Raw genomic sequence first — 16590 nt, forward strand, 5'->3', positions numbered from 1 at the left:
GTTGGTTTGGTAACATTAGTGACATACAACACATTTAGTAAAGTGTACAAAACCACTTGTGTTTCTTTTTGTCTAATCATTATTTGTAATCATTTAGCTGTGTAGGCAATGCTTGCATAACATCATTGAGTCAACATCAGCAGGTAAGGTGTATGATTAACCAAGGCCAGTGAGGTGTTATAACAAAATAACCCTTTTCACTTCATCTAGTGTGAAATAAAAAAAATCTAGTAATACATCATAAGGCTAAGATATTCAATTCACTCAACTGTATGTAGCAAAGTTCCCAATTACTCTTTTCAGTGTGAATTTGAACCAGAGATTATAAATGATGTTTATCAGTTGCAGTCCATGTATTGAATCCAGTCTGAACAAGCCATGGGGGGATATAGACTTATCTCATAGTCCTTGAGCCTGTCATTCTATAGTTCAAACCAATATAGTATGGAAACCACTGACAACAGCTGGTCCTGGAGTCTGCTGGACTTTATAAATGGTGGGCAACTGTTACAAAACAGGGACAAACATAATGTGTGTTTACTGGAATAGGGTGTATGTCTGTCTGTATGTGTGTGTGTGTGTGTGTGTGTGTGTGTGTGTCTTCAGATGTCCTATCCCCAAATATATATGACAGTCATATATATTAGTCACATTTTAATACAAGCTTGCATGAGTACAGTAGTGTCTCTATAACCAGAGTAAGTCAAAGAATAAAGACAAGGGCGCAGTACTTATAGGAGAGAAAGTCTCTTTCTTGGAATACTTTCCGGTTTCTCAACATTCCAATCCCACTTAACAGTTTCTCAACATCTCTCCCTGAGGACCCAACCAGACATGAATGTCTTTCAGATTAAACCTGGTTGGTTGTCCATACAGTACATATTACTCTGCATTGCATTTCTTTAATATATACAACTATAGGTATGCAAAATGATTAATACAAGCAATTATAGTTATACAAAATGATGTGCCTTCCAAAGGCCTGTCCTGGAATAGGCTTCACCTGTTTGAGCGGGGCTCCAAAGCACCTGATCAAGGACATGGAAGGACTTCAGAGAACATGCTGCCATATCATTGGAATACCCTATGACGGGGCGCTTAGGTGGCGTAGTGGGCTAAGCGTCGACCACGTAACCGCAGGGTTCCTGGTTCGATTCTGGCCGCGGACATATCCTGCATGTCATCCCTTCTCTCTCTCTCACCCATCCTTCCTGTCAAATCTCTACTATCTCTATCACAATAATAAATAAAAAAAAGGAATACCCTATGACTCTTATTCCCCAGTCTGGGGGCAAGAAGAGACAGGGCCACAAGACGTGAGTTCACTCGGCTACTGAAGGAGGGGACCCACCCAAGACTCAAGACTCTGACCACAAATCAAAACCACTATAACCTGTGAAATGGAAGACAATACACACAGTCAATCAGTTGCACAAAAAGATACCAACTGTCTGCTTTCTGCCTAGAGCCTACAGACTGACCCTAGAGTGTACTTGTGGACATTTCTTAAGTTCTTAACTTTTAACCCAAAAAAATATTAGATTATTGTTGTGCTTTTATGTAGATGTATTTTTATGTGTCTTTATTTCAGAGCGGTCCTCATCATGTAAAGAGCATCTGTGTGCTGAGCCCTCTTCTCTACTCCCTCTTCACCTACAACTGCATGCTGATGCATGGCTCTAACACCATCATCAAGTTCGCAGATGACATCACGGTGGTAGGCCTGATAAGTAACAATGACGAGTCGGCCTACAGAGAGGAGGTCCAGAAACTGGAGGTGTGGTGTGCTGACAACAACCTGGCCCTCAACACCAGTAAGACCAAGGAGATCATCATCTACATCAATGAGATGGAGGTTGAGCGTGTTCCCAGCTTCAAGTTCCTGGGTGTCCACATCTCCGAGGACCTCTCTTGGACCCTCAACTCCTCTTCTCTGGTGACAAAGGTGCAACAGCACCTATACTTCCTGAGGAGATTGAAGAAAGCCCAGCTGTCTCCCAGGAGTCTGTCCAACTTCTACCGCTGCACTATTGAGAGCATCCTAACCAACTGTGATCCCCTACCATCTAAGAGACTCAAGAATCTCACAGAGCTGTCACTACTGCTACCATAACTACTGTGCTACTGTGCTACTACGCCACTATGGCGGCTTTGGCGCAGGAGGTAGAGCCGGCGTTTAATGATCGCAAGGTCGGCAGATCAGCGGTTCGAACCCCTACTGGACACATGTTGAGGTGTCCTTGGGCAAGACACTGAACCCCAAATTGCTCCCAATGAGTGGGTCGGTGCCTTGCATGGGAGCTTGCCGCCATTGGTGTGTGAATGGGTGAATGAAAGGCCATTGTAAAGTGCTTTGGAATAAGGCGCTATATAAGTCAGTCCATTTACCATTTACACCCCTGGTCAATGTGAACTCTCAATTATCCTTTGCACTACTGCTGTTTCCATCGAAAGATGGAAAACTTATTAGAGAAGCTCACTGCTTCACTGCTCGAAGTCAGGAGATCCAGCGCAGATGTCTACCGATTTGGATTTATGATAGCAGGTAATCTCAACCTGCTGTGAAAATTGCTAACCCAAACAACTAATCTCCATTCCGGCCCCCCCCTGCTCGGCCCGCAAGGCCGTCTGCAGAAAACTCCCCCAGAAGATTCACATGCAAAGATGCCTTCTACACCCCCCCCGCCCTCCCCCCTCTGGTTGTATATGTTCTATTGTAAAGTGCTTTGAGTTGCATTTCATGTACGAAAGGCGCTATATAAATAAAGCTTTACTTACTTACTTACTTACTTACAAATACTACCTCTGCACATACCATATTTCTCCCCTGCATGTACCTCTAACTACCCGACTTGCCATACTGTACATATCACTATCACTATCATGTTTTATATCATTATTTGTACTTCTGGTTAGATGTTAAACTGCATTTTGTTGTCTGGTACTTGTACTCTGCAATGACACTAAAATGTTATCTAATCTAATCTAATATCGACCGTAACTTCCATCAGCTGTCATTCCACCCACAGTACCATGCTTTATGGCTTTTTTATGTACTTGTTGTGGTAATCCATGACAAACATGCCTTTATTTGACTTAACATGTGTGTGTCTGTATGTATGTATGTGTGTGTGTGTGTGTGTGTGTGTGTGTGTGTGTGTGTGTGTGTGTGTGTGTGTGTGTGTGTGTGTGTGTGTACAGTAAAATACTACAACTAGCCACAGACCTTTAAACTAAAACGATACAGCTATCCCTATTGGTCTTGCTGAGTTTACATAACTAGGTGGGCTTCACTGATTTGTTGAGTCGCTTTTCCATTTCGGTACATTACCCGAGACACTGTACTATAGTGTTAATGGGGACTTTTGTAAGGCACACAATGTTCCTTACCATTCCCTCTGTTTCCCATGGACACAGTGGGAAGAATTAGTCTCCCATCCGTCACGTCTGCCACAGCCCCTATGGCAAATCCACAAGCTGCACTGGGTGGAACAACAGCCATATATTATACTCCTAATTACTTTCTTTGTGTAGTAAAGTTTACACCTCTTTCCCTGAGCTGCATGGTATCTGAATGCTGTCACAGTGATTGTTCTTTATATTCATTGTACAAGTCAATCTGACAAAACCAGACAATTCAACATAGTTTGCACTGAACACACATTGTACTGGCAAACAAGACTAAATACAATACAATGCATAAACAAATTGAATGGAAAAATGGGTTTTCATAGAATAAGAGCTATTGCAACAAACATTATTGATGATTCAATAAAGCAATCAAAATCTGTTGGCCTACATTGAAGGTACAACCATGATAAACCACATGTCAGTATAATAAGCATAATCAAAACACTCGAACTGAAAGTTGACCTATTTATATATCTTTTTTTCTCAAGCATTCCTGCACAATGGAGAATACCAAGTCTTGTGCTGAACTTGCAGGCATAGATGGAGAAAACATTATGTAAGAGGCAGGCGGATCTCTGATGTTGGAGTGACATCAGGGGCACCACACCCCTCTTCTGGATTATAAAGATAGTCCGATCACTGAATCAAATCCTCTCCAAATCTAGAGGACCAGTAGAACAGCGTACTACTAGCACATCATGGCACCAAAGAGGGTGAGTGGAGACTTTGACTAAAAATGTTAAATGTTATTGCAGCATTGTGCATGGCTATAGCGACGTTCAGGCATTGCCCATTCGAAGCAGTCTTCGTTAGAGTTTTTATTTTATTTTTTATTTTTAAGTTAAACTTAAGTTTAAGTTTATTTATTTTTCGAATAAAGAACATAATGGATATCAAACTTTTTATTTTATTTTTTATCTTCAACAGTTGGAGGGACTGTTGTTGTGCGCAATATTACGCACGTATCCTAAAAGTTTATCGTGCATAGGCTACTTTATGCAGATAGAACAATGAATGGGCCGCCGGCGCTACATTCAACTTTCACACTTGGAGGACAACTGTAATACACATGTATTTTTGTGTGCAGAATATTCTGGAGCGTCTTGATGCAGGAGAGGTTGTCATCGGAGATGGTGGCTTTGTCTTCGCCCTTGAGAAGAGGGGCTATGTGAAGGCAGGACCCTGGACTCCCGAGGCTGCTGCCGAGCATCCCGAGGCTGGTAAGCTCTTATCGTGTCCCTTATCTCCATCAGTTAACAGCGTTTTGCTCATGTGGCAACTCAGTTGCAAAAACGTAGCCGCAAGCGACTACATGTTTTGGTGACAATTGTGAATCTCGTTACAGTGCGACAGCTGCATCGGGAATTCCTGAGGGCGGGATCAAATGTCATGCAGACGTTCACTTTCTATGCCAGCGATGATAAACTGGAGAACAGGGGCAACGTTCAGCAGTTCACAGTGAGTGAGGAGTCTGTGAGGAGACCGCAGCTGTTCAGAAACCTCATATTGAGGATTGAATTAGTGTGCCAGAGCAAAACCAAGACGCTCACCAAGCAGCACTGTGCAGCACGCTCAACTGTGCAGCACTTCTTGTTTTTCCCCTAGTGCAGTGCTGCCTGGGCTTTAAGCCTATACATTATATATCACTTAAATTTCAATACAAATAAATATATTTCAAAGTATGTAGTTATTTAGTTTTTCAATTAGAGGATAAACCAAAGTGTACAGTAAATGGCACATGAGCTTAAGATTTAATTTGCTCTCTGCAAGCTGTTGTACACCGCTTTTTTGAAAGTCATTATAGCAGCTTTTTGACTGATGTGCACTAATGAATGACGTGTATGATTGACAACAGGGACAGCAAATCAACGAGGCCGCTTGTGACCTGGCCAGGGAGGTGGCCAATGAAGGTGATGCGATGGTGGCAGGTGGAGTCTCCCAGACCCCCTCTTACCTGAGCTGCAAGAGCGAGTCGGAGGTGAAGAGCATCTTCAAGAAGCAGATTGACGTGTTTGTCAAGAAGAACGTCGACTTCCTGATTGCAGAGGTATACATGTGATATTCCAGAAGTTCCTGATTGCAGTAGCATGCATATGATGTCTTCTTTCATGCAATAGCCCCCCTATAAAACTCCAAGTTCACCCTGTTCTAACTGTTATTCATTGTCTGTGTCACTAAGATAACATCTATCGGGTCCAATTATAACGTTTTCAGACTAAGCACACAGTACCCCAGGTCTAGTCACCTGCTCTCTGTGTTATTTGTGTCGTCTCTTGATGTCTTGGAATGTGTGTTTGCGTGTGTGTGTGTGTGTTTCTTTGCAGTACTTTGAGCATGTGGAAGAGGCAGAGTGGGCTGTGCAGGTTCTGAAGAGCACCGGGAAGCCTGTGTGTGCCTCTCTGTGTATTGGACCTGACGGAGACCTGAATGGAGTCAGCCCTGGGGAATGTGCTGCCAGGCTGGTCAGAGCAGGTACGCTACATCTCTGAGACTCCGTCTGGGTAACCATACAAAGGGAATGAACTGTGCTTTGATCTAAAATCATCGTGGAAACCAACTGATTTTGGGGACACAGTTTCACCAGTCGTACATTTAAAACCCCTGGTTATCATCTATGGGTTACTGATACCTCTTTATTAAATATTGCAACAGGAGCCCATGTTGTGGGAGTCAACTGCCACTTTGACCCCATGACCTGTGTGAAGACTGTGAGGATGATGAAGGAGGGAGTGGAGAAGGCGGGGCTGAAGGCTCACTACATGGTGCAGCCTCTGGCCTACCACACCCCTGACTGCAACTGCCAGGGCTTCATCGACCTGCCTGAGTTCCCCTTCGGTATATGCTCTCAGTCTCTCACAACACACACACACACACACACACACACACACACACACACACACACACACACACATGCACACGCACACACACACACACACACACACACACACACACACACACACACACATGCACACACACACACACACACACACACACACACACACACATGCACACGCACACACACACACACACACACACATACACACACACACACACACACACACGCGCGCACACACATGCATACACACACACACACACACACACACACACACACACCTCCATTTCTCTGACTATTATTTCTCTCGTAGGTCTGGAGCCCAGGATTCTGACCAGGTGGGACATGCACAAGTATGCCAGGGAGGCCTACAACGTTGGCATCCGTTTCATTGGCGGCTGCTGCGGGTTCGAGCCCTACCACATCCGGGCCGTGTCTGAGGAGCTGGCAATTGAGAGGGGCTTCCTGCCCGCTGCCTCTGAGAAGCATGGCAACTGGGGTGCCGGCCTAGAGATGCACACCAAGCCATGGGTCAGAGCTAGGTATGGAAACCCTGTAGTTTCCCCATTGGTACTATATGATGCATGCAGTTATAGGGTAGTATGGATATTTTCAGCAAATGACTGTCATGTTAGGAGTGTGTGTCTGACCACTGTCCTTTTTCATTGCCTCTCCCCTCAGGGCCCGCCGCGACTACTGGGAGACCCTGAAGCCAGCGTCTGGTCGTCCACAGAATCCCTCCATGTCCACCCCTGACAGCTGGGGAGTCACCAAGGGCCACGCCGACCTGATGCAGCAGAAGGAGGCTACCAGCCAGGAGCAGCTGAAGCACCTCTTTAACAAGTCTGCCGCTAAGCTCTCCTTTTAGGAATGCCCCCTGGTGGTGGAAGAGGGAAGGCCAGGCTGAAAGAAATCTTGTCTGGTCTCTTTTTCTCAATTCCAAGGGGTATGTGGTGAGAGGGGGAGAGGGCAGACTCACACACATTCCCTTTTAAGAAGTTTACATACCAACACATAGAAGCTAGTCTCTTATTGTGCTCTGACATTATAGGACCATCTTTCTGTGAACCAAATATTTTCTTTTTTCTTTTGATGTCATTCAGATCCTCTCTAGAGTTTTTGTCACCATTACACTCTCTTCTGTAATATGTCTCTGGTGATTTGACGCAGCAGAGTTTATAATTAAATATGGATTATAAACTCTATTCGATATGTGTCTCACTCAGACTAATGTGTTTTCACATAAGTCATGAAACCATACTGTGTGTGAAAACAACAAACGTACAAAGAGAAACCTTCCACCTGGTGCACCATGATATATGGTGTGCTATTGATCTGGTGATTATCAAAAAAGCCTAAAGCATGTTACCGTAACTACTGTGATCACATTGTTCAAAGAGCAGTTGAGAATGTGAAAAATCCTTGTTTTGAACACTCCAAAACTTAAGTGCAAAATATTGTCTTACCAAATGGACGAATTTACTTTTGAACTGTTGTTTGAATCAATAAACTTCCAGTTGTCCGTAAAGGTGTCTGCAGTGATGTGGCTTCATTGTTAAATGCTTACCAACACAACATACTGAAATATGTGAAGTCCTTACGTGCACATAACAGGAAAGGCGTAATGGGTGACTGAGTAACGAGCAGCCTTTGTTTCTCCACATCCTCCATATCATTGATTAACACTTTCATTTGTACTGGGATGGAAATAATCAAATTGGTCCTTAATTTCTCTTCATATCATTATCATATGGTGTGCATGTAAACACAGTCACTGTAACATCTCACAAAGCTTGTCATAATAAAACAATGAGGAACATTTAAACAGACGGACAGCCCTCCAATTGGCAGATGGGGCAACACTCTGATTGGACGGAATGGGAATGATGAGTGACGGGAATAACTGGCCAATTGACGGACACCTGAATGTAGAATGATAGAGAGGGGAACAGAAGGGAGGGAAACATAACAAGGACAGACATGTGGACGTCACACCACTATAAACAACTTTGGAACTGTACTGCCCAAAACTGCAAAGCGTTGCAAATGGTAGCGCGGACAGCCGAGAAGGTCAGCGGCTGTGAACTTCCCTCCATCGACGACACCTACAAGGACCGGTGTGTCAGAAAGGCCCTCGGGATTATTAGGGACCCCAGCCACCCCGATCAGAAACTGTTCGAGCTATTGCCATCGGGGAAACGCTACCGAAGCCTCAGGGCTAAAATCCAGAGGCTGTCAAACAGCAATTTCCCTCAAGCAATCAGGCTCCTAGAGAAATACACTAGAAGAAAGCAATGAATAATTTTACTACCATACTGTGTTGCATTATATTGCATCTCCTATCAACGTACTCTGCACAACATTCATTCATTACTCTATCAATGTAGGGCTACCGTTTTTCTTTAATTACTTACTTAACACTAGAAGTGCCATGAGCCCTCAGTGACCCCTGTGAGTAAAAAAAAAAATTCTATCTTTGCACTCGATTACATTTCAGGACCCTCCTTTCATGACTTTTCCTAGATATGTGCGTTCTACCACCCAGTATCCTTACATTTTCAAAATCACTTCAGGATAAGATAGTATAAAGCTGTTTTGCAGTTTTTCTGTGTAGGAGGCAGGTTAAAAAAAAAAGCGCCCTCTAACATTCTAAAAAGGGGATCTATTTGGCCCCCAAGGCGGCTCTACTAGTAGGTAAAATAGGCACGGCTGTTGTAGTGTTAAGTTATTATGTTATTATTGTGTTTTTTGTATCTGAATCGTGCAATGTCAATGTTAAGGAACCAAAGCCAAATAATTTTCATTTGCGTATTTGTTACAGTAAGATTTAATAAAAGCAATTCTGATTCTGATATATGACAAACAAATTCCACCCTATGGTACAGCAAAAGCACACCTATACTAGGTTGGAACTGGGAAAGGTAAAGGGTTTGTATGTGCAACAGTAGGCCTATGTCTCCTAGTCTAGGCCAGTAGAAAAGAAAAAAAAAAACAATCTCAGATGTAGCAGATAGTTAAATTTATTTTATTAGGATAAAACCCCTTGAGATGTGCCATCTCGTTTTTGAGGGGGTCCTAACAACACTACATAATAATGTATATAAACAATACATATTACCGTACATAATAACAGGAGAAACAATAAAGCACACAACCATGACAGAACACAGACAAACAGAAGACAAATAACAACACACATTGCCAATTGAAAACATTGAGAACATCACAACCATAACAAGACCAAAATGGATAACAGAACAAGGGAAGGCGGATCTACATACCACAATATACATACGACACTTTACAATAAACTTAATACAGCTGAAAATAATATTAGATTCTGACATGATGATGTGTAATCCAACAAGTCTGGGACCTGGAGACTATTAGCTGTTAGAGTCACACTACCTACAGTGCATTCGGAAAGTATTCAGACCCCTTAATGTTTTCCACATGTTGTTGTGTTATAGACTCAATTTACATTGTCCAGTGGTGCATGATCTCTTGGGCTTGCTCTCTGTGTTCTATAATCTCCACACCAATCCAGCGTAGGCAATTGCTGTATACCTGTATACCACATTTCTGATATTAGACATTCAAACCTCCACTAGATGAGGCTGTTCACTAGATTGCAACAACTGTCAGTAAATGAGGCCTCAGTACTGCCATCTACAGTACATTTCAAGCTTTGTGGACTCTCTGGAAGACAGCATCAAGTGTCTGCTCACTCTGGATGCTCAGGTCCCTGTGGTCGTAGACGAGAGGGATCACAACCCCACCTCCCACACAGACCTGATCCCAGGTGTGAACATGGACCCGGGCCGCTCCTCAGACATCAGTGAGGAGGTAACAGATGAGCTGGCCACAGAGGCCATGGATATCCTCTCCGTCATGGGCACAGAGGACTCAACCGGCAGTCCCAGCTCATCCAGAAGGGGCCCTCCCTGCCCCATGCGTGCCTTCCTGGCCTCCAAGGACCTGAAGGGGTTCCTCCACGGTGCTAATGTCCGCGGCTTCTCCGAGCAGCTCATCTCGCACATGGCGCAGATCCTTCTGGGATCCAGGGAAGCCAAGACCACCCTGGTGAGGGGATGTTCCTCAGACGCCGCCGTGGACAACCGTGACACAATTCCATTTTGGAGGGACAGAAGCCAAATTGAAAGAGGGCTGAGAGAGAAAGAACTAGCGTCTAAAAACCAAGAGATGGAGGAGCAAGGGAGGAACAACAGTCGCAGCAGCAGATGGTGGACATGATGCAAATGATGCAGCAACAGCAGGCCATGCTCCTTAAAGTGAATCACTGCAATAAAACCCACACAGCATTTTACACTCATAAACAGGGCCACACAAGGCAGGTACATACACGGTATTCCACACATACAAACACGCCACACAGAAAGCAGGTGGAAGCACAGCACTACAATCCCATATTAAGAGTTTCACACAACGCCCAATTTAAGCACGCATCCCAAAAAGATAAGGGCAGTATTAGGAGCTCCCCAGCCCAGCGTAGTTAAGACGCCCCCAGAAACCCTCCCGGTGTTCCCCAATTACAAAACCTAATGACGACGGATAGGGGTAGGGAAGTAACACTCGTATCACACAAACATAAAACAAGAAATAATGGATGGTTAAAACTTAACTCGCCCCAGGCGGTCAGACCCACCCAACCAGACCTACAGTCGGTCGTACTGACAGCGTGCAGGGCGCAGGCCGAACACTGAACCCCAAGGCTTGAGAACGTTGCACAGCGCACACACCCCCCTAACAGTCCCCGGCCCTATCTGGCTAAAGGAGGCATCTAGTCTCCCCTCCTACTTTCTGGAACTGTTCTCCAGTAGCCCTGAATGAACGATTCACCCATGAATCCCAGCGTTTTGCATGGCTGTCCATAATTAGGCAATCTGACGGAATGTCCCCTCCCACGACAGGTTCATCACAATATTTGTGTTTGTTCTCTGGTGGGCCGCTTGCATGGCCCTTCTCCTGTTCCTCTGTGGTTTGTTACATTTGTATTTGACCTGGCAAATAAAAGCCGTTCTCTTTAAAGGTCTAACTGTCTGTTGGTGTGTTGACTTGGAGCACCAGAGTACTGTACAAGGTTTTTCCAGCTACCTAAGGCGGGTGTCAGGCGGTTACGTTCCTCCTTCTCCCTAGTTAGACCACCTGGTGGAAGATGTAACAGTGGTATAATTCACTAAGGTCCATGCCACGTAATCACAGGGTCCCTGGTTCGACTCCGGCCATCAACCTGTCCTGCATGTCGTCTCACCTCTCTCTCATCCATCCTTCCTGTCAATCTCTACTGTCTCTATCCCAATAAAGCAGGAATGCCCGGTCAGGGAAATCACAAGGCCTGGTTTGTACTTTGTTCACCTTCTACGGGAATACCTGATAAACACTTTATGACTAGTTAACAACTGTTGGGAAACAATAGTTGTTTCCCTGTAGCCTTGTGAGCATATATGAATATAAATATACATATATAAATATATATAATATAAATATAATATAATATATAAATATACATATATAAATATATATATCATATAAATATACAACCCTAACCCTATATACATATACAGTATAAATAAATATGATATAAATATACTATAATATATAAATATACATATAAATATAGATAATATGAGTATAATATAATATATAAATATACAGTATTATATATAAATATATGTCATATCCACACAGGGACACGGACACAGACACGGACACACACACACACACACACACACACACACACACGGTCACACACACACACACACACACACACACACACACACACACACACACACACACACACACACACACACACACACACACACACACACACACACACACACAGTCTGCCTTGTATCTTGTGTACTGGAGCCTGAATTGTCACTAGACTGTCAGTGACTCTGGATGATAACGTTTGTTAACTGGCAGATATTATACAATATATTCTCATAGGATGGTGTATATATACAGTTGATTAAAGGAATATAATTCATAATATTTTTGTTGTTTTGTCACATTCTCAAGGGGGCAGAGGTCAGGGGCCAAGGGTTACCATGGCAGCAGTACACCTGCGTGACGTAAAGGATGTCAGGGAAATTATGAGATGAGACGTGTTGTTTTGTACTGTTTGCCTTCTACAGTAATACCCAATAAACAACCAATAAACACTTACACCATCATGACCAGCATCTGTGGGGAAATGATAGTTCTTCCTTGTAGCCATGAGAGCCTCCGGTGTTCTACAGTCATGGACTGAAATATTGGCAGATTCTGTCAGATAATAATAATAATAATAATAATAATACATTATTAAAAATGTAGTAGTAATAATAAAAAGAAACAAAAAATGAATAAAAGAAAGTATAAGGGTCTAATAAATGTTTAGATTACTAAATCTAAATCTAAGTGTCTTTGTAGGACAATTTACTCTGTATACTGCAATTACACCTAGATTTCGGAGAAGCGGAGAAGCGGTGAACAAGCAACGCCAGCGTCCTCTCTCAACCGGCATTTTAAAAAAAAGAATGCACAACTTCTCTCAGAATTAATGCAATTACAAATGCTTTCGTATTCACATGTCTTTGGTATTCACAAGTCTTTTTCTTTTGTTTACATTGGAGCAACACAAAAAAGCTGAGAAAAAAAGCCAAATCTGATATCCTTCAATTCACAGAACTCCAAAAATGGACAGATAAGAACAACTGAAAGTCTGTCTAACCCCCCCACCCCTAACACTAACCCCATTCCTAACACTAACCCCCTTCCTAACACTAACCCCCTACCCCTAACACTAACCCCCTACCCCTAACACTAACCCCCTACCCCTAACACTAACCCCCTACCCCTAACACTAACCCCCTACCCCTAACACTAACCCCCTTCCTAACACTAACCCCCCTACCCCTAACACTAACCCCCCCACCCCTAACACTAGCCCCCTTCCTAACACTAACCCCCCCAATCCTAACCCTAACCACCCCTCTTAACCCTAACCCATTTCATGTCTTCCACAGAATGTTATTAATAAATCATAATTAATAATTCATCCTCTACTGAATAATCTAATCTAATCTCAGTTACCATCCTGACCAGTTAACATTGTTGGGAAATAACAGTTGTTTCCTTGTAGCCATGAGAGCCTCCTGTATAAAAGAGCAGCTCTTTCTCCATCTGAACACAACCTACACACACACTTCAGTTCCTGTGATTAAGACTCTAACAGGTAAGTCCTCTACTCACCTACTCTCTCTATATTATATATACTGTATCAGTTAACTATGTTAGATATACTGTATCAGTCAACAATGTTAGACATACTGTATGAGTTTAACTATGTTAGACATACTGTATCAGTTAACTATGTTAGACATACTGTATCAGTTAACTATGTTAGACATACTGTATCAGTTAACTATGTTAGACATACTGTATCAGTTAACTATGTTAGACATACTGTATCAGTTAACTATGTTAGACATACTGTATCAGTTAACTATGTTAGATATACTGTATCAGTTAACTATGTTAGATATACTGTATCAGTTAACTATGTTAGATATACTGTATCAGTTAGATATGTTACACATACTGTATCAGTTAACTATGTTAGACATACTGTATCAGTTAACTCTATGATATGGTATCCTCCGATACGGTATTCTCTGACAGCTACTGTCATTGTGTTGCTGGATGGTGTAATGTGATGTATGAATATGTAAATTAGGTGTTTCTGCCTCCCTTTCCTCTTCTGTCTCATAGTTCCTAGGAGACAATCATCACCATGGTGACATTGACCATCGTTCTTCTTCTCAGTGCTGCCATTGCACTAGGCAACACCAGTAAGAGAGACACAGTTTACTGCACTTTACGCCACTGTCCATCACTTTACACCACTGTCCATCACTTTACTGCACTTTACACCACTGTCCATCACTTTACTGCACTTTACACCACTGTACATCACTTTACTTCAATCCTGTAAAGTGCAGTAATAATGAATGAATGAATGAATGGACTTTATTGTCATTGCTACAGTACAGGTACCAAACAACGAAATTTAGGAGGGGTGGCTCCCCTGGTGTTAGGAAAGGGAAAAAAAAACACTTTAAAAAAAAAATCACAAGAAGGGAAGGAGCTGGTTTACATAAATAAAGGCTATGTACATAAATATCTCACTTTACATTACTCTCCATGACTTTACATCATTTTACATACTTTCACATAACTTGCCTGTTCACACACATCAGGCTCTGTTTAACTGCATCTCAGTTCTTCTTCTAACAACTCTCCTTGTTTCAGATCCCTTAGTGAAAGCTGAGGTGGAGCAGCTCCCTCCTTCTGGTAAGTGTTATATCGCCCCCTCTTGGTAAAGGAGTGAAATTGAAGGGTTACTGAAGTTATTGAAACAACTGTCCATGCTTGGTATCACTGACTCTCATACCTCCCCTGTTTCAGAAGCTATGGTGGAGACTGAGGTGGAGATGGGGGCTGGACAGGTGGCACTGAGCAGGAGTGGATGTGCTATTGGCTGGTACAGATATGAGGAGAAGTGCTACAAGTTCAACTACTCCCCCACCACATGGGCAGAGGCAGAGGTATGGGAACTTGATTGTTGCTTCAGGTGAAACGTTATACTTTTTAGAGTAGTCTTTTTCAGAAGGCCTGAATACTTCACCAAATCTCTCTCTCTCTCTTAGAGGAACTGTGTACTCTTAGGGGGGAACCTGGCATCTGTGCACAGCCATGGCCAGTATACTTTCCTCCAGAGTGTCATACTGGGACATGCCAACGAATACCTACGCACCTGGATTGGAGCTAATGATGCCGTCCAGGTAATACATTAATACAGGTAGTAAATGATAACCTTTAACCTACAGGTTAAAGTGGAGAGTTAGCCACATCTTACAGTAGGTGGGTATGTTCCATGGTGTTCTCCAATCAACCATATCCTGGAAAACGATAAACATTTTTACCAATCAGCCAAGTGCTGCTGTTTCAGGACAGTGTGTGTAGATTGTCTTTAGTGTGTCGTAGTGTGTGGTGGTGAGGTCTCCCTGTGTGTAGTATGTGGTGGTCATTTCTACCTGTGTGTTCTACAGGAGGGTATTTGGCTGTGGAGCGATGGCTCCAGGTTTGGCTATACCCACTGGAGTGCAGGGCAGCCTGGCAACAGTTACCACGGCATCACAGACAACTCCAACGGCCGGGAGCACTGCATGGAGATGAACTCAGGAGGTAGGATAGGGTTTGAGAAATGTTTGTCAATGCACAACTGTACTAGGTGATCACATGACCCAGACACCCTCCCTGCATGTTTCTAATAACGTTGTTTTACTTCCTGATATTCCCCAGGTGATCGTCGCCAGAACGACCTGTGGTGTTCCTACGCACGTCCCTCCCTCTGTGCCAGACATCTGTGATGTTTCTATTTTCTAGACGTGTATCTTCAAACCACTACTCATGTGTTATACATTTGTTAAAAAGTGCATAATGTTTTTTTGGTTCTATAGTACTTGTATGCTTTCATGCTTATTGTTCATCTGAAACATAAATGTAGTCTTAAAAGTTATCGTTTGATACTCTGAATAAAACACCAGAGTGTCCGAGGGTCAATTGCAACCAAACAATCGGACTTGGTTTAGATGTACAAATGTCTGCATTATTTACATTTTGGCCCATCCTTAATTAATTGGATGAAAACACTTTATAATAATAATAATTAACAATGCTGAACTAAGAAATGGTACACCTGAAAAGAGGTTTGAAACAAGGTTGTCCCTTGTTCCTCATATTTAATTATTAAATCTATTGAAATTTTAGGACAAAAGGTACGTAACAGTAGTAATATAGGAGGTCTTTTTATTAATAATATAGAATCCAAAGTAACAATGTAACCTCAGTTGTTACAGTTGCCCAAATATTGTGGGCCATACGTGACAGCAGCTGGTGAAACCTAGAACAAGTTGGCAGCTTGTTTTGTGAGCCTGTGTGTCCAAACTTTTGACTGGTACTGTATAAAAACTAGGAAAAGAACTTCCTGGGCTTGCACAGTCTTATTTTGGTTGAGGAAATAGTTTAAAGATGGTTGATTTACTAAGTAGTTGAAAAAAAGTGAGATAGTAGGATGGACCAATGGATATAGTAAAATAGGGTTGCATATAGACAGGTAGATGTGAGGTTTGATAGATAGATGAAAGAGGGGAAGGTAGATGGGTTTTACTGAGTAAAGCAGTAGTGACTGAAGATCGGAGTCTGTGGCTCAGTTGGTAGAGCATGGCACTAATGGTTGTGGGTTTGATTCCCACTGGTACCTTATATACTGAAATGTA

At 42.8% G+C, this 16590-nt stretch overlaps 1 protein-coding gene across 1 annotated transcript; it reads left to right on the forward strand.

Moving 5' to 3' along the window:
* Positions 1 to 1266: 1266 nt before the first annotated feature.
* Positions 1267 to 7112, forward strand: bhmt (betaine-homocysteine methyltransferase; the record flags this gene model as incomplete). Its single annotated transcript, XM_080529430.1, has 9 exons — positions 1267 to 1316; positions 1594 to 1888; positions 4499 to 4631; positions 4757 to 4869; positions 5267 to 5458; positions 5736 to 5883; positions 6064 to 6246; positions 6558 to 6786; positions 6926 to 7112. The coding sequence occupies 9 exons, from the start codon at positions 1267 to 1269 to the stop codon at positions 7110 to 7112; spliced, it is 1530 nt and encodes a 509-aa protein (XP_080385556.1).
* Between the last annotated feature and the right edge of the window lie 9478 nt (positions 7113 to 16590).

Source organism: Nansenia antarctica (assembly GCF_963989245.1).
Source record: "Nansenia antarctica genome assembly, chromosome: 4".
Classification (NCBI taxonomy): Eukaryota; Metazoa; Chordata; class Actinopteri; order Argentiniformes; family Microstomatidae; genus Nansenia; species Nansenia antarctica.